The 21,124-nt window shown below is 47.7% G+C and overlaps 1 protein-coding gene across 1 annotated transcript in view; it reads right to left on the bottom strand.

Moving 5' to 3' along the window:
- The window catches only part of MSN (moesin), a 79,175-nt gene that overhangs the window by 24,699 nt on the left and 33,352 nt on the right, over positions 1 to 21,124 (bottom strand). Inside the window, exon 2 of the mRNA XM_054995945.1 lies at positions 18,282 to 18,365. Coding sequence (XP_054851920.1) covers positions 18,282 to 18,365 — 84 coding nt within the window. The remainder of the gene's footprint in view (positions 1 to 18,281; positions 18,366 to 21,124) is intronic.

Below are 21,124 nucleotides of genomic sequence, written 5' to 3'. Positions count from 1 at the left end.
CTTTAGTGCAAGCCCCATTAAAGTCTTGTGATGGGGGGGGGGTCCAGCTGGCCCTGCCCTCCAGGGCAACAGCTGGGATAGAACAGTAGAAGCCAACTGTGCACAGCCCTGGCACATCCCCTGCCTGCCCCCCCCCCCCAATCCAAAGAATTGTTATGCTAGCCTGTCAAATTGCACTGATTTCTGAAGTCATCACGCTATAAGCTCATTGGAGCTGGAAAAGACACATTCTGGTTTGCTAGTGATTGTGAACAATCATGTTCAAGATGGAGGCTGTGCTCATACCTGCAATGTCACTAGGCCAGCTCTGAACAGAAGTGTTTGCAAACTACACAGTGGCACGCAGGCCTTCCGACAACCTCCGTCATAACTAGACGAAGCAGCTCCTCACCCAAGTTTTTTCTTAAGGTCTAGTTCGCAAATGACAGTCGCCTTCGGTCGGAGTGCCTAGGAAGTGTGATGTAGTGAGTGTAGTTGTGCAGTCCTTTAGAGATTACGGCTTTGTTTTGTTCTGATGAGTGGAAGAAGAAGGCTGGCATGGGGTGGGGGAGAAGGGATCTTTTTTCCTTCCAACACACTGAGTTTTCCTGGCAGGAGTAATTTAGTGGGTCCAGTTTTCAATGGGAAAAGGCCACGCCATTCTCCCTCTTCAAGATGTATGATCAACAGCTGTATTATGTGAACATGAACTTCCATTTAACGGCTATCAGTCACAAAATATGGGGAGGTTTCAATCCCAGCATCATCCCCTGACAGAGGCAGCTGCTGCTAAATGAGAACCCTCTGCAGAGGCCAAGATCCTGCACTCATCGGAAGCACCTCCTGCATCAAGGAGGCAGAGGAAAGCGGACACCAGCTCTTCTTTCGGGGGAAAGATGCTCTTTGCTTTCAGTTTCCAAATTAGGGGGGAGGGGATTTTATTTATTTGTTTATTTATTGCATGTCTTTCTCATTGAGAATCAAGGTGAATGACAAAGTACAGAAAGAAGGAAAAACCCCTACAGTACAGGACACGAAAAAAACAATGCCATAGGACTAGAAGTACAAAAGTGAACGACACTGCGAGCAACCATGTTAACACAGAGTATAAGATATTCAGTGAACAAAGCAATAGAACTAGGAGTACACAATTGAAGGCCACCAACAATGCACTAGAACTAGGAGTACAAAATTAAATAACAATATGGACTGCAAGCTGCCCAGGCTGGACCAGTTCAAGTAATGCTTTGCCAAGGTACAGCCAGGGCACTCCCCACTCCCATATGGAAGTGCCCTTCTGAACGGTTCGTCCCACTACAGATCAATTCCATTACAAGAATGCCCCCTTAAACGTTTCTGTTTTGTACATTCTGCAGAATGATAGAAAGGTGGGAGAAGTATGTGAGCAGGTGGTTGCCATCTTACCAGTTTGCAGGCAGGAACAATCAAAGCCGCTGCGGTAGAGCATAGACGGAGAGGTGGCCCCACAGGTATGAGGGTCCGTGGCCACGAAGGGCTTTATAGGTGAGAACGGGTACCGTGAATGAGCCTGTTAACTGACTGGTAGCCAGTGGGATGGCTGCAGGATGGGTCACGTTCTGCCTGTCACCTGCTTCTCCCTCCACGGCCACTGGAGAGCCTGAGACTGGGCCTGTAGCCAGGGACGCACAGCTGTGATGCTCTTGCCCAGGATGAGCTCAGTAAGCTGCAAGGAGCAACCTGAAGCTCTCTGGATTTTCAAACCCTGTCAAATCTTATCCTAAGCAGCAAGTAAGTGCCAGGAACCACGCTAGTAATTGTGCTGGGTGGATTCCTGCTTTAAAGGTTTACTCGGAATTCTGCTCTCAGTGCCCTATAGGGGCAGCCCCTAGAGAGAGGATGAGAGAATCCACGGCAAAAGGGGGCAATATGGGTTTCCACTTCCTAGAGGGGGAACCACCACTCTGTTGCCTTTTGCTAGCCCTGGAACGCCACCCTTGAGGGGGAGGCCCTGTGGCCTGGAGAATCCCCCCCCCAACCCTCAGCTTTACACCACAAGCTGAAACTCACCAGACAATCAGCCTGCGGGAGCACGCCACCAACAACTTGCCTCAAAGAGAAATTTTTCAAGAGAGAAAAAGATCGGAAGTGGATGAAAAGCAGAAAAACAGCCATAGAGAGCAGGGCTTTTGTCCAGCAGGAACGCGAGTTCTGGAACCTCTTGAAAATGGTCACATGGGCGGTGGCCCCGCCCCCTGATCTCCAGACAGAGGGGAGTTGAGATTTCCCTCCGCGCGGAGGGCAATCTAAACTCCCCTCTGTCTGGAGATCAGGGGGCGGGGCCACCACCCATGTGACCATTTTCACCAAGGGCGATTTAAACTTTAAAAAACTCCCCCCCTGTTCCAGCTGACCCAAAGTGATGTCATCGTGTGGTCCTGAGTTCCACCACTGAGTTCCACCACTGAGTTCCACCACCTCTTTTCCCAGAAAAAAAAAAAGCCCTGCATCTGATAAAACAAAATGCCACAAAGGAAGACCAAAAGTTATTTTGTAATGGAAGAATTTACAAAGTGGTCCATTATTAAGATCACGTTAGATCTTTAAGCAGCCTGCCTCTCTGTGCCTCATGGACGCACACACAAGGGAGGAAAGTGCTGGGATGGACGGAGCGCTATACGGAAGGAGGCAGCAGAGTTTTAGTAGCTGCCAGGTTCTGGTTAGCAGCAGCCCAAAGCAGGAACCCAGAGCTGGAGAGCAGGCAAGTGCATTGATTGTCATTGACCTGCCTGCCCAGGTGAGCTGTGTTTTAGGTGGGCAGTCAAGTTAGTTTGCAGTAGAACTGCAGGATCAGAGTCCTGCAGTAGAGGATTAGAGTCCACGTTACTTCCATCCTTGGGCCTTATGTGGCCACTGAGTGAGCATCACTGCACTAAGAAAATGAAGAGAATGCTTCTGCATTTCACTGGAGCAGCAGCATAATTTAACAGGCCTGACGTGGTCCAGTGCATGGATACAGAATAGTAATCTTATTCAAGGTTAGTCTCTAGCCTCACCCAGTTTTAACTCTGGCTGGGCAGAGCTACCCCAAATACATTGCCTGGGTCAGCCTGTGGCACAGGAACCACCAGCGCTGCCTCTCTTGTCAAGCCAGGATTGGGCCCTAGAGAATCTCTCCTCTTGCCTTCGATACCCCTATTTCTCTCAACCTGGAAAGGAGGAAGAATGAGAACGCTGCACAGGCGTCATGCCAAGCGCAAGGCTGTGCTACTGGGTCTCCCGCCTCCCTTTCTAAGCGTGGAAGGTGGCAGCTTTAAAGCTGGAAAGGGCACTGCAGAGCTGGGTTATGACCAACAGCCTGGATGCAAAAGCAGCCCAGCTCTGGTGGACGTGGACCTTGCTTCAAAACTCTTTAGCCACCACAGGTGAGGCAACAGTCGTGATTTATAAGGCTCATTTAGATTTCCATTCAACTTCCCGAGCTGGCTGATTTCTTCAATACTCGACATTTTATAGATACGTTTCTTGACTTCTGGCCTTTTTAAAAATCAAGTTTACACTACAGGATTCCCTGAACCCTTCTCCTCTCTGCAGCCAGTCAGCCCAGAAACACCGCAGATACATGCTCTTTTCTTTGATGGTGTCCTGAATGCTCACCAATGTACATTCCCATGTTGGGCTGAAACACTGAACAAGTTACATGACTGCCCCTCTAAACCCTTTGTTTTAGTTGTGACTACAAAATCACCCAAAGTCTGAATTTTTAAGAGTCTTATACCACTTCTGGAAGAAGCATAAGCCCAGGGCTGAGCATGCCTGGGATGAAAACGCACGTGCGAGTCAAAGCATCTCATTCAAACAGACGGCAGGAGAACGGCAGTGCAAGGACAAAGGGCAACCCCCCCCCCTGTGAAGGGCGTTGCCCGAGTAAGTGCTACAGAATGACTGACAGCCTGCCTACTTTTCATTAACGCAGAAACCAGCAGAGACCCCGTTTGCAGAAAGCAGCCGGAACGGTTTTCTTTTGCATTTCTCTTTACCTAGAAGGCATCATCAAAACTAGGAAGGTGAATGCAAAATGGCAGAAATCCAGAGACACCAAGAAGCAGTTTTACAAGGTGATGAAAAGCAGGCAGGCGCCCAAAAAGAAGTCCAGAAAGAGGCTAAAAAGCAGGACAGCGGTCAGAGAGGACGCACCACCTCGGGGCAATGAGCTGAAAGTCACAGCATTTCAAAAGAAAGAATGAAACAGCTGGACCTTGCTCTTGAAAAATACTGAGTAGATCCCAGAAACACAAAACACGCCCTCCCCTGCTCTAGAATACATGCCCTCCGCTGGCCTCAGTGTGAGGTTGTAATCTCGCCTACACCCACACCGTTCCCTTTCTTTCCAGGTGTGGGACTGCAAAATGGAGCCACGCAACATTCCGTGCTGCCTGAGCAGTTTAGCCAACTTGAGGCCAATTATGCTATGCGCACAATCCAAGAAGTCAGTGGCTTTTCCACCAGGATTGTTGGGCACAAGACTCGTGTTCCAAGAGACTGTCCAAGGTCTTGGAGCGTTTCATTTCACGCTGATTTTAACAAAAAGATGCTTCAAGATTTAACTATATAAGCTATTAAAATTAAAATGTTATACTCCTCATTAAATTTGTATTTCATTGCTGGCTATTTCTCAACATCTTTACAGCAGAGATGTTGGAGGATATTATTATACATTTCAAGTTATTCAAGTAACGTTATGTATAGGCATACCATCCCCAAGGTCTGAGGCTGATTTGCTCCAACGCTGTTATTTCCATGTTCAGGAGTTACTCGTTCACAGGAACTTGGAGGTATGTATCCGAATGCGGACTGTCTGCCTGCATCGAGACATCTCTGGAGTGTATGGGTTTGAGGCCAGGCCTCTTTCCCCCCTTGCTGGCCATCCCATTTTTTGCCCATCCTTCTGGCCACGATGTTCAGAGTTGCACAGAAGACTTTCCTTTCCCCCATTCTGTCTTCACCACCACGCCGTGAGGAAGGTTAGGCTGAGAGAGAGAGAGCGCGTGTGACTGGTTCAAGGTCACCCAGTAAGTTTCTCAGCTGAGGGGGGATTTTTAACCCAGAATTCATGAAACTCGGAGCATCCCTCCTCTACATTGGTCCTCCAAGCCAACCTCACAGGCAGCAGCCTCTTTGGGTCCCCGGATAATAGCCAAAGACCGGTATGCGCCTGCCTTCCGGAACAAGGAGGCCAGCTGTGACAGAGAGCAGAACCACAAGTGACAAAAGGCACAGGTTGGGCCCTTGTCAGCTTCCCTCAAGTGTTGATGGGAAATGTAGGCAGCTTGGCGGAATGTTGGACAAGTGACAGTTGGAAAGTCCATTGGACAGCAGTCAGAGAGCGAAGCTGCGAGACCAGGATGCCTACATTTCCCATCAAAACTTGAGGGAAGCTGACAAGGGTCCAACCGGTGCCTTTTGTCACTTGTGGTTCTGCTCAGAGTCTGCCCCTTGTGCCCTGCGCCAGCCAATCCCTTTTTGACCCAGTTGGTAGATGAGAGGATCCAGAACCAGCCAATCAGAGCCTTTGACACCCTCTACGAGAGACTGTTACAATTACAATCTTAAAGAGTATTCAGAGAGGGAATTCCTCATGTTTATTAAGCTTCTGCAGCAGGTTGTTCGTCTGTTAACTGAGCTACTGAAACGTCTGTTTTGGAACTGGTTCAAATCAACTTCTATTAAAGCAGCAGCTCCTCCTCCCAGGAAGGGAAGAGGGAGCTGGAGGAGTAGAAGGAGGTTAACGGCCCCTCATTTCCCAAACCTCTCAGGCCAGAACAGAAGGAATCCTCTGGACTCTTTGCTGTTTTAGTTGGACCAGTTACAGGGCAGAGAAGTGGGGGACTGTCCTCTCGTGTTCAACAAGATAACCCGCTACCAAACGGAGAACAGTGGCGGTTTGTGAAGTTGGGGGGGGGGGTTCCTGCCAACATAGAAACGGCCTTTAAGGTTGCTCTCACATACCCCCAAAGAAATAGTTATATCCAGGTAAAACCATGCCCAAAGAGGCATCATTTGGGCTGGCCCCACACCTAGAGTTTACAGCAAAGTGGCGGGTGGTGAAAGGAGAAGGGGTGGGGGAAATCCCATTGTCCAATGCAATGCAGGGTGGCCCGGTCTGGACTCCTCTGGAGTAAGGTCTCAGGGTTGTCTAGCTAGGCTTGGGAGCGCAGACTAGAAACTGCCGCTGGTGGCAAGGTGCTTGAGGCACAGGGCTGGTGCTTAGGAGACTGGCTGATCGAGCCTTCTCGAGCTTCAACCTAAACAGGCTGGGTGTTGATCAGCTACGCTTGCTGGCAAGTGTCGCAACTCTTGAAGATGTGCTGCGCTCTAGCCAGGATCCTGCAAAGTACCACTCTCAGCACTCTGCTCTGGGTCTACAGAGAGGTGGCACACAGCCAGCCTGGCACTTTGCCTCTTTTGTGCCACCTGAACCTGGGCCTTCTGCTGCCGCCGTTCCTGTGGAGTGGGAGATGGTCCTAGGGGGATGCAGGCCTGGGTTCACATCCTGCATGAAGGCCTAGCAGCTAATGCATGGGCGGGTGGGCAGGGTAGCCCCTGGTGCTCCGTGTTCTTCCTCAGCAGTGCTGGGCCCTCCCCATTGGCCTTCCTCAGCCACCGCCTGGGCTCCACAGGCTCCTTTCTTGAGGTCTGTAAGTTGGAGTCACTGAGATGGTGGGAGGGGTCATGACACCCACGAAATTCTGGGTTTTCCATCAAGTCCAGGACTCCAGTTAAAAAATAACAGGGTAGGAGACCTGAGTGTTTTTTTCACACTCCTTTCTTCACGTGCCTGCTCGCTCGGCCCCCTGGATCTGAGATGTCCTTGTTGATTCAACCCTTTACAAAGTCCTTGTCAACAGAAATATCCACCCTGCCCAAGCCTACCAGGCCCCAGTAATGTGAAACTGTGAGGCAAGCGCAAATGAGACACAGTAGCATGCGAGGAGGGTGTTTCACGCCGCAAGTAATTACCATTGCTGCAAACAGATCTCCCCCGCCCCCGTTCTGCTACGGAGTGGGGAAGGCTTGATCTTGGAGGGTCTGCGACTGTGAACAGAACAATCTCGAAACTCAAATTGGCAAAAAGTTTGGTTTGCGATAGGAGAACTAAAGCAGGGCTCAGACTCAATGCTCATGTTTTCTCCCTCCCTCTCTCTCACACAAAGACTAGCTTTTTTATTTTCACAAACTGATAGGCTGGGCAAGCAAGAACATTCAGTCAGGCAGCATGGAACAATCGTTTTTATTTCCCATTGTGGCTAAAGTTGAATGGGTTATTTCCTCTGCGAATCGACTTCCTCCTCTTGCAATTGTCCAGAGACAGTGAGCTCCTGAATTCCAAGGCAGCATTAGAAAAGTACAGATTAGATTATTTATTAAGAGGCTGGCGTGGCTGCAGCGCCCAGAATTCCTCCCCCCTTCCTACAGCCCTGGCTCGTGAGCTCAGCAAGAGGACCCCCAGGCCTGCCCATGCCATGCTGCCACGGCTGATGCCTCCGTCCCCCACAGTCACCCTGGAGAACTTCTGTCCAGAACCTCCTCGTGCCCCTTCTGGGCACCCGGGCTGCAGCAGACTCAGTCCAGTCACAGGCTGGGAAGTGTGCAAAGCAGCCAAGGGGTTCAGAAAGTTGGGGTATGTAACACCAAAGAGACCAAGTGATAGGCTGTGGTGCCTCAAATCTCTGTCTGCTAGGAACGGCCCAAGGCCCACACTGACGCTGCACGGGAAGGGGTCTCCTATTTAATTTATCAAACACTTCCAATTATCAGCTCTCCACAGCTGCTTCTACTAGGGAACAGGGGGGGGGGGGGGAGAGAGTGGGACTGTAATCTGGAGAGCCGGGTTTGATTCCCCACTCCTCCTCTTGAAGCCAGCTGGGTGACCTTGGGTCAGTCACAGCTCTCTCAGAGCTCTCTCAGCCCCACCCACCTCACTGGGTGTTTTGTTGTGATGATATACTTTGTAAACTGCTCTGAGTGGGCATTAAGTTGTCCTGAAGGGCGGTATATAAATCGAATGTTATTATTGTTATTTTTATTGTGTAATTTCCCCTGCAATGTGCGGCTGATGCACAGGGGGTTTCTCAACAGCAAGACAACATGAAAGGAGTCCCCCAAAACAAAGCGATTAGAAGCTCCAGAAATTCCCAAGCACAGCAGTCCCAAATTGCCCATTATTTAGGAAACCTGTACGTGTATCAAATTCTACAGACTCAACTGTACACATAAAGTATAAAAGGAAGCCAAGTATGATCCAAGACAGCCTCCCTCCTGAGTCCGTAAACACACTTTATCCTCGAGATTAGAGGTTCCTTCATTAGGTCTGTTGCAATTCTGCCTATTCTTTTATCTATGAAGCTCAGGTCAAATATCAGGGTCTTCCTTCGGAACATGCTGCATTATCATGACACAAAGGAAGAGGATAAACTAAGAAAGTACTCCACCAATTTTAGCACCTGCGACCAAAAGTCAACACTGCTTTGGCATTCAGATGGAACAATTTGGCCTTCCATATGCTAAACACATTGAAACATCATTACTTGTCTGCCAGAAGTTGTGGGCAGCTCCATCCTTTGTGAACCAAAAGACTTACTACCTGCATGCCAGAGTGTTTCCTGCAGAAAGCATGCATAAAACATCCAAAGTATTTTATCTTGACATATCAGCTCTAAGAGAAAAGACAGTCTTTTGCAAGCCAAGCAGTCCAGTTTTCCTAAACAGGTGCTAAGGTGTTTGAATCTACTAGGGATAGGCAATATTTAGGAATTTCTCCAAATCTTGAAAATCCCTTAAAGTGCATCCATTTCAGACCATGGCCCATGGCTCTTAGCCCGGGGCACGCAGCCCGGGAGCAGCCATCAGCTAAATGAGTTGGAGGATAAGAGAGGATAGGAAGAAACTGCTTCTGAGATGGTTGCAACACCCGATCAACACTGCTTGCGTAAATATACAAAGATTGTAGCCCTAGACTGTTGTTTGAGTTGAGACCACCAGTATGTTTGAAACTCTAATATGTAGTTGTAGGGTGCAATCCTGAGCTTCTTACTCACTACTTACTCGCTTGGTAGTAAGCGTCGGGCAAATTTACTATTCAAGTGCAGTTGGGAGCTGGTAGATATGGGAGCGGGACTTATGAAAGGCGCCCAGCATCAAGCAGTAATGCTCGCTGCTTATCCAACCTCTCTAGCATTCCACCTGCTGACAATGGGGCTGCTCCCACCCACCCCCTGCTACACTAATCCTATGCAATACAAGATCTGTTAAGAACAAGGTTGCATGCATTGCTGGGATATTGCAGGAAAAGAAAATCGACATGGCTTGCCTAACAGAGAGATGGCTGCAGGAAAATGACAAGGTGTGTCTGTCCCAACTGACTCCCCCTGGCTATGTGGTCCTACACCAACCTTGCTATAGTAGCTGAGGAGGAGAGGTTGCTATTATTCTCCGTGAGTCCTTCAACTTCCGCAAATCTCCAGTACGAGCTATAGCTGGTATTGACTGCTTGTACTTGTCTCTGGGAATTAAAGACAGATTGGGTATCTTGCTTGTGTATAGACCACCTAGCTCCCCCATAAGCACCCTTTCTGAGTTGGTAGAGCTGCTGGCAGACATGATGTTAGAGACACCTTGACATTGTTCTGGGAGACTTCAACATCCATGCTGAGTGTTCAAAGTCAGGCCCAGCTCAGGAATTTTTAGCTTCCCTGGCAACCCTGGGCCTCTTGCAAATTGTGACAGGCCCTACACATGAAAGAGGCCACACCTTGGACTTAATATTTTGCACTGAGCCTTTAAGAGAAAACCTTGTTTCAGCATTGGAGGTTCGGCCTGAACCGTGGTCAGACCATCATGAATATAGCCCCAATTCCCCACAAAATTGGGGGTCCAGTTAAAATGATTTGCCCGCTAAGGCTCATGGACCCTTCTAGATTCCAAAATGCCTTGTGGGATTTTAGAATCCCAGACACATGCCCCATGGTAGCTGCTGTAGGAGTGTGGAACACAAAGCTCCTTGAAGCTATTGACACCATTGCTCCTTATCGACCACTCTGACCCTTGGGATGGACGCCAGCCCCATGGTTTACCATAAAGCTGGCTGACTTAAAGAGAGTTGGAAGACGTCTAGAAAGGTGCTGGCAAAAAGCTCACACGGAAGCAGATAGAACATGCTACAGAACCCACTGGAAGACCTATGAAGTGGAAATGAAAGCAGCAAAGAAACGTTATTTTTCGGCAACTATTGCGTTGGCTAGTTCACAACCATCCCAATTGTTTGAGATATCCAGATGCCTTCTAAGCCCTAAATCTGAACCTTTACAGTCCCAAGAACAGAGAATTAGCTGCGAGGCCTTTGCTAAGTTTTTCGCTGATAAAATAGCACGAATACGCTGTGATCTAGCTGCTAGCTGCAATGCAAGTGAGATAGAAGAAATGATAAATGCACCATCCAGCTTACATTTGGACTGCTTTGAACCAATCTCAATGACAGATCTTAACAGGGTCTTGATGCCTACGAAAGCCACTACTTGTGCGCTCGATCCTTGCCCATCCTGGTTGTTAGCATCAAATAAGGACCACATAAGTGAACCACTGAGGTCTGTTGTAAATCAATCACTAACTCAGGGCAGCTTTCCCTGGCAGCTCAAACAGGCTGTTATCCGTCCGCTACTTAAAAAATCATCACGAGACAAAAATGATGTAATAGTTATCACCCAGTCTCTAATCTGTCCTTTCTGGGCAAAGTAATTGAGAGAGCAGTAGCTGACCAACTCCAGACCTTTTTGGATAACTCTAATGCTCTGGACCCTTTCCGATCAGGTTTCAGACCAGGGCATGGGACAGAGACAGCACTAGTAGCATTAGTGGATGATCTCCGTCTGAATATAGACAAAGGCCATGCCTCCTTATTGCTTTTATTGGATCTATCTGCAGCCTTTGACACAGTAGACCATGCCATCCTGTTGAGGCATTTAGAAACAGAAGTGGGCATCAAAGGATGTGCCCTGGACTAGTTTAAATAGTTTCTCTTGGAGAGGAGTCAAAGGGTGGCCATTAGAGATCAACTATCTCTAGAATGAGAACTATCGTGCGGGGTTATCTCCCATCTTATTCAACCTCTACGTAAAACCTTTAGGACAACTCATTTGCAGCTATGGAGTTGGGTGTCATCAATATGTGGACGACACTCAACTCTATATCTCGCTATCCAGGTCCCCACAGGATGCAACAGAAATCTTAGATCACTGCCTGAAAGCCGTAGTGAAATGGTTGGAAAAAAAAAACAAATTGAAATTGAACCCAGACAAGACTGAAGTGATGCTTGTTGGGAAGGCAGAGATCTTGAAGGACATTGTACTCCCCACTTTCGATGGAGTTCTTCTGACCCTTGCAGACTCAGTTAAGAGCCTAGGGGTTATACTGGATGCAGCGTTATTACTAGAAAAACAAGTTAAGGCAGCGGCAAAAAAATGCTTTCTACAACCTCACTCTAGCCTGGAAGATGGCTTCTTACCTCGACACGGCTGACCTGGCCACCTGGATCCATGCTATGGTAACATCAAAACTTGACTATTGTAATGCGCTATACATAGGTCTCCCACCTAAGTTAACTAGGAAGTTCCAATTAGTGCAAAATGCTGCAGCTCGACTGTTATCAGGAGCGAGCAGGAGCATGAACATCACTCCCATCCTACAATTGCTCCACTGGCTACCCATCATTTACCGTGCTCAGTTCAAGGTATTAGTTATTACATACAAAGCTCTTCACGGCTTTGGTCCGGCATACCTACGGGACCGCCTCCCTCCCTATGTTCCTCTACAGCAGCTTAGCTCATCTGAACAGGGTCTCTTGCAGGTGCCAGGCTGCACACAGGTGAAGTCAGCAGCAGCCCTTATATGTGGTGGCCCCTATCCTGTGGAATGATCTGCATGAGGAAGTCAGAAGAGCCCCCACTCTCCTGGCTTTTCGTAAACAATGCAAAGCCAAACTATTCAAAAAGGCTTTTTACTCAAATGGGAGGGCTGTATTGTAGGGAAGGGTTCTCAGATGCTTCACTAATGAGTTAGGGACCATACACCTCATCACTATATTGCCTTACATGTTATCTGCTGCAATAAATATGTACTCCTATGTACCACCAGTGCTCCATGTTGTCTAATGTTAGTCCTAGAATTATGTTCTGCTTCAGTATTTTTTCTACTCTGTAGAAAAATACTATGTCTGCTAATACTATGTCTTTTAAAGTTCTATCTATTTACCCTATGGCATTGTTTATGGAAATGTCCTTGATGCTGTATTGAAATGTACTTGATACTGATTGTACTAATCTCATACTCTGTAATCCGCCTTGAGTCTCAGTGAGAAAGGCGGACCATAAATAACATAAAAGAATTAAGTAAATGAATAAATCTCAATAAAGTTTCTATGCATTTGCACAAAATGATAACCAACTGATACGACTAGCCTTGCCTGGCCGAGAAGGACATGCTTTCTTGCCACCAGTGATAGGGAGGGTGGGAGGCGGGGGCTAGTAATGCCACCAACAGTACCCGAAGCCTATGGAAGATCCAGACTAGAGACATTTTTAAAGTCTTGACTGGTGCTAGAAAAAGCAGCCCAAAGAGGCCAACTGCCTGGGCTGGGCAGGGCAGCCTGTTTTGCCACACAGACCTGTGGATTTCTTGTGATGCTAGAAGAAATATTAGCCATACTCTTATGTTCGGGTTGGATCAAGATAGCAATGGTTTAGAGCATCAAGGTGGAAAAGGCACCACTTTAAGTATCATTCACACATTTCCTGGTTGCATTCTAACAAATTGCAGAGAGACGTTTTTATTACAGCAACCAAATAGTGTAAGAACTTTACCTCAGGACACAGTGCAAAACATCTGGCCATGCAGCTTACCTGCATTTTGAATTTCGGTATGCAAATCTCTTTGGGGAGCATATCTCCCCACCTACAGGGAAAACACCAAGCAAAGTGACCGGCTTGAAGATCAACTGGCAAGAAGCAAAAGCTGGTCATTACTGGACAAGGTTAGTCCACTAGATGGAAAGCTACTCTCTACGCCCTTTGGCTTGCAGTCAAAAGTATTCAGAATGTCCTGCTGCACCAATTATAACATTTAATCTCAAGAATCAGATATTTTGCTTCCAGTTCATTCCTGAGATTGGTACTTTTATGTTCAAGTGTTTGTGTTTGATAGAGACTTCGCTTTAAGAGATTTAATATGCCTTGCTATCATTTTAAACCAGGTTTTAAGGGGAATTAAGTTTCTGTTTCAAGGAATCTAATTCAATTTTTATTATTTGAAAATAATGTACTTTGCTTATGGCATATTGTTTACGGCTCTTTTTCCTTGTGGGCGAAAGTTCCAGCAAACCGCACAGCTTTTCCACACTTCAGGGATGGAGAATGATTTGACCAGTTTGGCAACAGGAAGCACCACGAAACACGACGCCCAAGTCTCTGCTCTCAGCTGCGTGGCCACCCAACAATTCACAGCGCCCCAAGCCAGCTGGTGCCAGCCAAGAACACCCCCATCTCAGCCACTAGTGTGGAAAGTGAATTTAATGGATTAAGACAGGGCTTTTTTTCAGGGGGAACGCGGGGGAACGGAGTCCCGGAACCTCTTGAAAATGGTCACATGGCTGGTGGCCCCGCCCCCTGATCTCCAGACAGAGGGGAGTTGAGATTGCCCTCTGCACAGCTGGAGTGGCACGGAGGACAATCTCAACTCCCCTCTGTCTGGAGATCAGGGGGCGGGGCCACCAGCCATGTGACCATTTTCTCCTAGGGCAACCCACTGAGTTCCACCACCTCTTTTCCCAGAAAAAAAGCCCTGGATTAAGATATTTTGTGACTTCCCTATTTTTGTGTAATTGAACGGCCAAGGGCACCCCCATCTCAGCCACTAGGATCAGCAGCTAATCCGTGTAGAAAAATTTACCCTGAAGGCAGATTCACCAGGTTAGCTCAGAATTTCTTCTCCAGACATTTAAACTGAGCGTGGTGCAGTGCTGCATAGTTCGACTGCCCGCTCTACCATGGAAGCTTGCTGTGTGACCTTGGGCCAGTCACACACGCCCAGCTTATCCTGGGGCTGCTGTGTGGATGAAATGCCAGAGAGGACAACAGTGTCAGCCACTTTGGGTCCCCCCTGGGGAGGAAAGTGGGGTGTGAATGAATGAAGCCATTCAAAATAAGGGCAGCCATTTTATAGCAGCACTATCTAGTCCTAGGCAGCAAAGTGTAGAACGAATAGCATTTGTGGCAAGACACCTTTGAAGCAGACGTGGATTGGGGCCCAAGCGCCTCACTCTGCTCCACTCCCCCCCCCGCCCCCGTGGCCCTCCCACACAATTTGTTATCGACCAAGGGAGAGCAGAAAGGGGCCAAGACCGCAGGAGATGCACCAGGCCTGGCTTGCTGGCGCTACCGTAACACGAAGGCTGTCGATGAAGGCTGCCCCTGCAAAAGCAAAGCTCTGTTTGGACAGATTCAGGAGAATGCCAGGTAATATTGCGACAGCTGTCTAGGAAGGACATTAAATGACCGGAAAGTAAAAAGCCAGGAGTCACTGTTTTGTTCAGGAAGAGCTGATATTTCCAGAGACAGGACAGACGTATGTTGTGGAGAGGTACCGCAGACCATGTTACTCTTCCACCATAGCGAGTACAGGCAAGTTCTTGGCTTCTCAGTTGTTACTCGAGAGTTTAAAGCTTGAACTGCTCCTCCCTCCAGCCCTTCAGTGGGTCCCTTCCCCTCCCAGCAGGCGCTCCATAAGAACTTCACAGTGTGACACGGAAACGGACCCCCTTTCTCTGGCTAAAGCGGGGCTGGAGGACTTCAAGAGAGGGGAAAGGTCTATTCCGAGTTCCTCAGCAGCTGCAACTGATAAACTCTCCTGCCTCAGCTCAACTGCCCAAGTTTCCGTGCTTCTGTTCAGCTGGTGGGGGCTCAGTCCCAAAGATGAGTCCACATACAGAGCCTGCTACAAAAGCAGCTTCCGGGGGTGGGGGTGGAGGAATGGTCTGGAAGCAGAGAAGGTTGCCATGACAGCCGACTCAAATTCCTAGCAACCAAGAACAAAATATTACCCGTAATATTTTGTTCTTGGTTGCTGCTTATTTACCGCGTTCTCTACCTGACTCAAATTCCTAGGCTAGAAGAAGTCCGTGGCCAACTGGCCACCAGTAATATGATCAAACATTGTAGAGTCCAGGATGACCTTATGAAAGTGAAAGGTGAGGAAAAGAGTTCTATGGCATATTAAAGACCGACAGATAAATTGCAGCCAAAACTTAAGACCACTTTGCCAATTGTAGTGGAGTGTAAAGATGGCTTTTCTCCCTTCATCGGTGGGTTATACAATAATCACAGCAGGAGTGAGAGTCCCACGTCCCCCAATCCTGCAGGTCCCTGCACCATTCTTTGGAAGCAGGCGCCCGCAGCTCTATGCTTCTCCAGAGAGCTTCCCCCTGCCCCCTTTCAACGAAGCCTCCTGGCTTCTGCTGCAAACCCTGGCCTCTCCAACAGGAACACACAGAGACTTCAAGAGAAGCAAACAGAAAGCAAGAATGTGGTCACAAAGAGGCAGCAGCTGATGGCACAGTTGCAGGCCCTGCATTTGTGCTGCAACGCCGGGGCTCCTGGGAATCCATCGTTGTGATCTGGAGCTGCAAGAAGGAGCTGCATCTTCTATCAGTAATTGGCATAATTCTGCTCACTGCTACTGCTATAATAAAGCATTTTGATAGGTCCACTGAGTAACAACAACAACAACAACATTTGATTTCTATACCACCCTTCAGAACAACTTAACACCCACTCAGAGGTTTACAACATAAGTGTGTTATTCTTATCCCCACAACAATCACCCTGTGAGGTGGGTGGGGCTGAGAGAGCTCTGAGAAGCTGTGACTGACTCACGGTCCCCCAGCAGGCTGCAAGTGGAGGAGTGGGGAATCAAACCCAGTTCTCCAGATTAGAGACTTGCGCTCTTAACCACTACACCAAACTGGCTCTCACAGTCTTTATTACAAATAAAACCTTCCTAACCAGGTGCCGGCTTTCAAGAGAGCATTCCATCCTGCAGGGAAGGTTTGCCAGTGCAAGCAGCAGTCTCCATCCGAGACCCACAATGAAGCACCGCGTGCACAAACAGGCACCAGCGCCGAGATTCAGAAGTTCTCCGGACAGCCAAAGCGGAAAACGGCAGCAGTGCAGAGGCCTCATGCAGCTGAGGGAGCATAGCAACCAGCAGAAGCCATCACAAGAGGACGATGCCATTCACACACACACACACACACCTCTCCCCCGTCAGGGGGGGGGGGGGCTCTGGACAATTGCCAGGCAACTTCTCTACTGCCCTGGTCAGCAACTAGTTTTGGTGGAGGATGGGAGGAGGGGGGAGAAGAGAGACTGATGTTGGCTCCCCATCTCCTCTTTCTCATTTTCTTTGCAAAGTTAAGCCTGGCAAATCCTCATACCGAGATGCTGCTCCTGCCCTGCTCTTTTTGCCTCTTGGGTGGCAATCTGGATATTTTGCTACAGGACTAACCCCTGGTCCACAGAGTTAAAACTTAATTCAGAGATGTGTGACCCTGCTTGCAGAAGAAGCGCGTCACCAACATCCAAACAGGCTGACTTCAGCTTTGACAGACACATCAGCCTCCAAATCCACTTTCAAGTTCACCATTTTTCATTGTTTTTCTCTAGGACTTTCAGCAGAGATGCCGAGGAGGGGAGTTCTGGCAGGCCCCGTTTTTCATACAGCACTTTCCAAAATCCACTTTCAATCTACTACCCCATTTTGTCCCCCTCTCTTTGTGGGAATTTAGCAAGTGTTTCCATTTCAGTCATGAAAGAGTTAAACTGTTTGTGTTACCTACTTAATTAGTAAACATAATTTGAATGTAACCATTAGAGCTTCGAATAAGATTCCTGCCATAGAAAAGGGAGTCACTAAGCATAATGAAGTAGGATTAGGATTTTCTATTGAGCAGTTTGTTTATTGGGGGCAATTAATTGATGCTATGTACTGAAGTTTTATTGCTCTTTGTTCACTTCCACTTCTTCTTGTCTCTTCTCTAAGTCACTTATCTAGCAAGGTGTAGTCAGCTTAGCAATTTATTATATTCTCCAAATGTAACCCTAATTTTTATCCTTTAGTAAAGTAATCTTACAGAGCTACACTGGAGTGTGTTTGTGAATCTATTCTCATTTCTTCCAATGTGCAATCTTTGCACAATCTCTGCTATATTTTCCTACACTCTCCCCTGAAATTGCAGCATATATTTGGGTTTGGTACCGACCTGCCAGGCACTCCCTTCCCCAGGACTGAGATAGAAAGCAACACAAATCTGTTCTCTCAGACTCTTCCAAGTATCAAAACAGGATCATACACACGCCAGTTGTGTTACTTAATGATGGTCAGTTTCTCACAATGTATCTAGCAGCCCAACAGTGGCTATTCAGAATAGTTTTATACTAACCATGCCATGGAAATCACAAGTCTAGACTACTGTAATGCACTCTACATAGGTCTGGTTTTGAAGAGGACTTAGGAACTTTGCCTGGTGCAGCAGTTAGGCAGACAATGCAGACCACACCAGTTCTGTAACCTGCCTGGGCTACGGATCAGATCCCGAGTTCAATTCAAAGTACTGCTTATGACCTAGAAAGCCCTACATGGTCAAAGTCCCGCAAATCTGTAGGACTGCCTCTCACGAGATGCTCTGCTGCAGAAGCATGGTTCACCTGAGCAAAGGGTAGCTCCCTGCACCTCAGCATTTGTGACCCCTCCACCTGGGGGAATGGCCGGCCTAATACGGTCAGGAAGGCTCCCACATTTATTGGTCTATAGATGTGCAAAATGGAATTGTTCAGGAGGGCACTTTTATACAGGGAATATGGTTGAAATTAATATCTATGAAATTTCATCGCATCGTTTTTGTACATATACTATTTTTGCAAAGTTTCCTAATCTTTTAATCCACCTTTATTTTTTGTATGCATTGTTTGATGCATGCATTATGCTGCCATTTTTGCATTCTCCAGTTTTGCAATCCAGTTTTAATGCACTGTTTGTATGTTTGTTATATTTTTAAAACTTACGTAACCTCTCTTGAGTTTCAGTGAGAAAGGTGGACTATAAAGGAAGTAAATAAATTCTCTCATTCATGCTCCTCTCGTGTACACCTGAGCCACACACAGTAAAATGAGCCACATCAAAATGCTCAGCGTGGTTCCTGGACTGCTGCTCGTCCTTACCTGGTCAAAGAGTTGCTTCCCTGTTGTGTTGGGCTGGATGGCAAACTCCAGCTCAGCATCCATGGTGGTAACTCGCACACTGATCTGAAATATAAGAAGAAGCACTTCCAGTTACTGCACTAGAACACCACACAAAGGTCAGCAACACAAACAGGCAAGAGATGGCCTGTGGAACTCATCTCCTCCAGGTGCCAAGCGACATGTTAGGCAAGGGACTCTTGAACAGATCTTCCAAGGCTTTCTTTAGCACTAAAAAGTAGCCGTGGGATCCCCAGCACTGTTCTTAGAATGGAAATTATGCACCAGAGATTCTGTTAGCTTTAGAGGGGGGGGGGCAGACTGAATAAATTCATTTCTTCATCCCATATAAATACAGCTTGATGTGTGTGTAAAATCTACCATGGAAAGCAGGGGTGGATCGACATTCTTGGGGCCCTGAAGCTTGAACTGTTATGGGGGCCCCTTCGCAACCAGCAACAATAGGCAACATCCAACAAGGTCCAAAGGGCCTTGCTGCCCTTGCAAGGACCTTGAGGCCCAAATGGCAGAGAACGGGGTGGTGGGGTGGAGCCCTTGAAAATGAGCCATACAGTGAGCCCCTTCCCACTAGCAATGAGGTCTGGGTAACCACTGTTATCTTCTTCCATGGGGCTGTTCCATGGCAGATCACCATAAATTTTTTAAAAGTTTAACCACCACATCTCAGATTTTGATTAGAATTGCTGTACTGGGTTATCTCAAATGTCAAAGTTACTTGTGTGAATAAAAATTTCCTTATACTTTCCGAGTTATGGGGGATAAAGATTAGAGAAATGTTGTATACCTGTATGATGCATCATAGAATCTTTAAACATAAAAGCTGAGCCGTGTTCCTGTCGACTCACTTTTTATCCTGGCACAGGCACATTCAGGGCCCTGCAGTGTGCCTGCGCTAGGATAAAAAGTGAGTCAGTGGCGGTGGGCCTGAGGAGCTGCAGAGACAGTGGGACGGTGAAGCACAGGGGAGCCCTCCTGCACAGCCTCCCCCTGGCTCCACGGCCCCTCAGAGGCCTGCCTGGGAGGCAGCAGAGAGGTGAAGTGTGGGGGAAGCTGTCATGTCTGAGCCCCATCCGTGCCAATTTTAATTATCCTTGTGTTCTGAATCCATGTATTCTGCTGTAACTCGATGCCATTTTACCAATGCCATAACTATTTCTTTCACAGGTGTTTATCTAACGAACTGCAGCAGCTTCCAGTATTTCTGACCTTGTATGCTACTCACTCCCAGGCTTTGCTACGTCTTGTTTTCTAGTGACTCAACTTGATATTACAAATACGTGAAACGTTATCACACAAAAAGAGCGCCAAAAGTTTGCTTATGATTGGGAGGGGGGAAAGGAGCTGACTTGAATGTCAAAAGAGAAGTCTCTCACACATGATGTCATTCCTGTCAACTTTTACTCTTGCTGCTTAGATGCTTACTTTGCTTCTGAGTAGTCCTATGGACATATATATGGAATTGATCTGATTTCTGAATAAAAACCATTTAACCAAGAACCTGTGTCTTGCTGCAATGGTCCAGGGATCTGTCTGCCATATCCTGTCATCCATAGCCTGACAGAAGCCCTCCTGCACAGCCTCCCCACCAGCTCCATGGCCACTCAGAGGCCTTCCTGGGAGCTGGCGAGGAGGTGAAGTACGGGGGAGCCCTCCTGTGCAGCCTCCCCACCAGCTCTGCAGCCCCTCAGAGGCCTCCTGCGGAGGCATAGAGGAAGGCATGGTGTAGGAGAGGCCCCCTGGGCGGCTTTCCCGCTGCCTCCACAGCAGTGGCGGGGCTGCGTTGCGTTGCGCTTCCTCGCTGCCTCTGAGGCCCCTCAGAGGCCTGTTTGTGGAGCTAGTGAGGAACCACAGTGTGGAGGAGCCCCCCTGTGTGGCCCTCCTGCCACCTCCATGGTGGCAGCGGAGTCTTAGGCCCACTGCTAGAGCCCGTTGTATTTACTTTTACGATGGGCTCTGTTGCTAGTCTCTAATAATTGCACACGTTACCAACATTTACCTGCAATAACCCAAAGTAGGCCTTGAAACAACAAGATCTGTGCAGGTCTTTCCTCACCCTTATGGTGCTATAGCCTTGCTGAACTCCTCAGAAGCATTAACAAATAGAATACTAAGAAAGATGTATTGCAACAGTTCTAATAGGATTAATAACTATAAAATTACATATTTTTCATGATCATAAGAATTTCCCATTAAAAGTCTTAATTCCAAACCAACATTTAATAACTTCCCAAGAAGCAACTTCACCTTTGTTTCAAAAGATCTCTAATAATTGCACAGGTTACCAACATTTACCTGCAATAATCCAAAATAGGCCTTGAAACAGCAAGATCTGGGCAGGCCTTTCCCCACCCCCTTCTGGCACTGTTGCTTCTTCCTGGGCCAGGCTGAACTGCTGGGCTGCTGGGAACAACCAGCCCACTTTAGGGGAAGCTACAACGGCGAGCATGCATCATTCTAAGGTCAATATTAAGTACTTCAACCCATTGGTTTATGATTCTATCACTAAAATAGCCTTATATTAATAACACTTTTAAAAACTCCATTAATTTTTGTTGAAGAATTCATTCATTAAAAAAAAAGTTGCTTCAGGGGCCCTCTGGAATTAGGGGCCCTGAAGCTTAAGCTTCATTAGTTTCCCAGTAGATCCGCCTCTGATGGAAAGTGTTGCCTGACGAGGCTAAACGAGAGATGGGCATGAACAGCAGTACGAACTTAAAAAACCCGCTAACAGCCCAATCTGCTGTTCGCGAACAAGCTGTTCGTGAGGCCCCATTCTAAACGAACAGGTGGTCGTTGCAAGCCTC

This window comes from Eublepharis macularius, chromosome 13 (genome assembly GCF_028583425.1).
Source record: "Eublepharis macularius isolate TG4126 chromosome 13, MPM_Emac_v1.0, whole genome shotgun sequence".
NCBI classification, from domain to species: domain Eukaryota; kingdom Metazoa; phylum Chordata; class Lepidosauria; order Squamata; family Eublepharidae; genus Eublepharis; species Eublepharis macularius.
The sequence above is the reverse complement of the archived record's forward strand: the minus strand, read 5'-3'. Positions and strand labels throughout refer to the sequence as shown.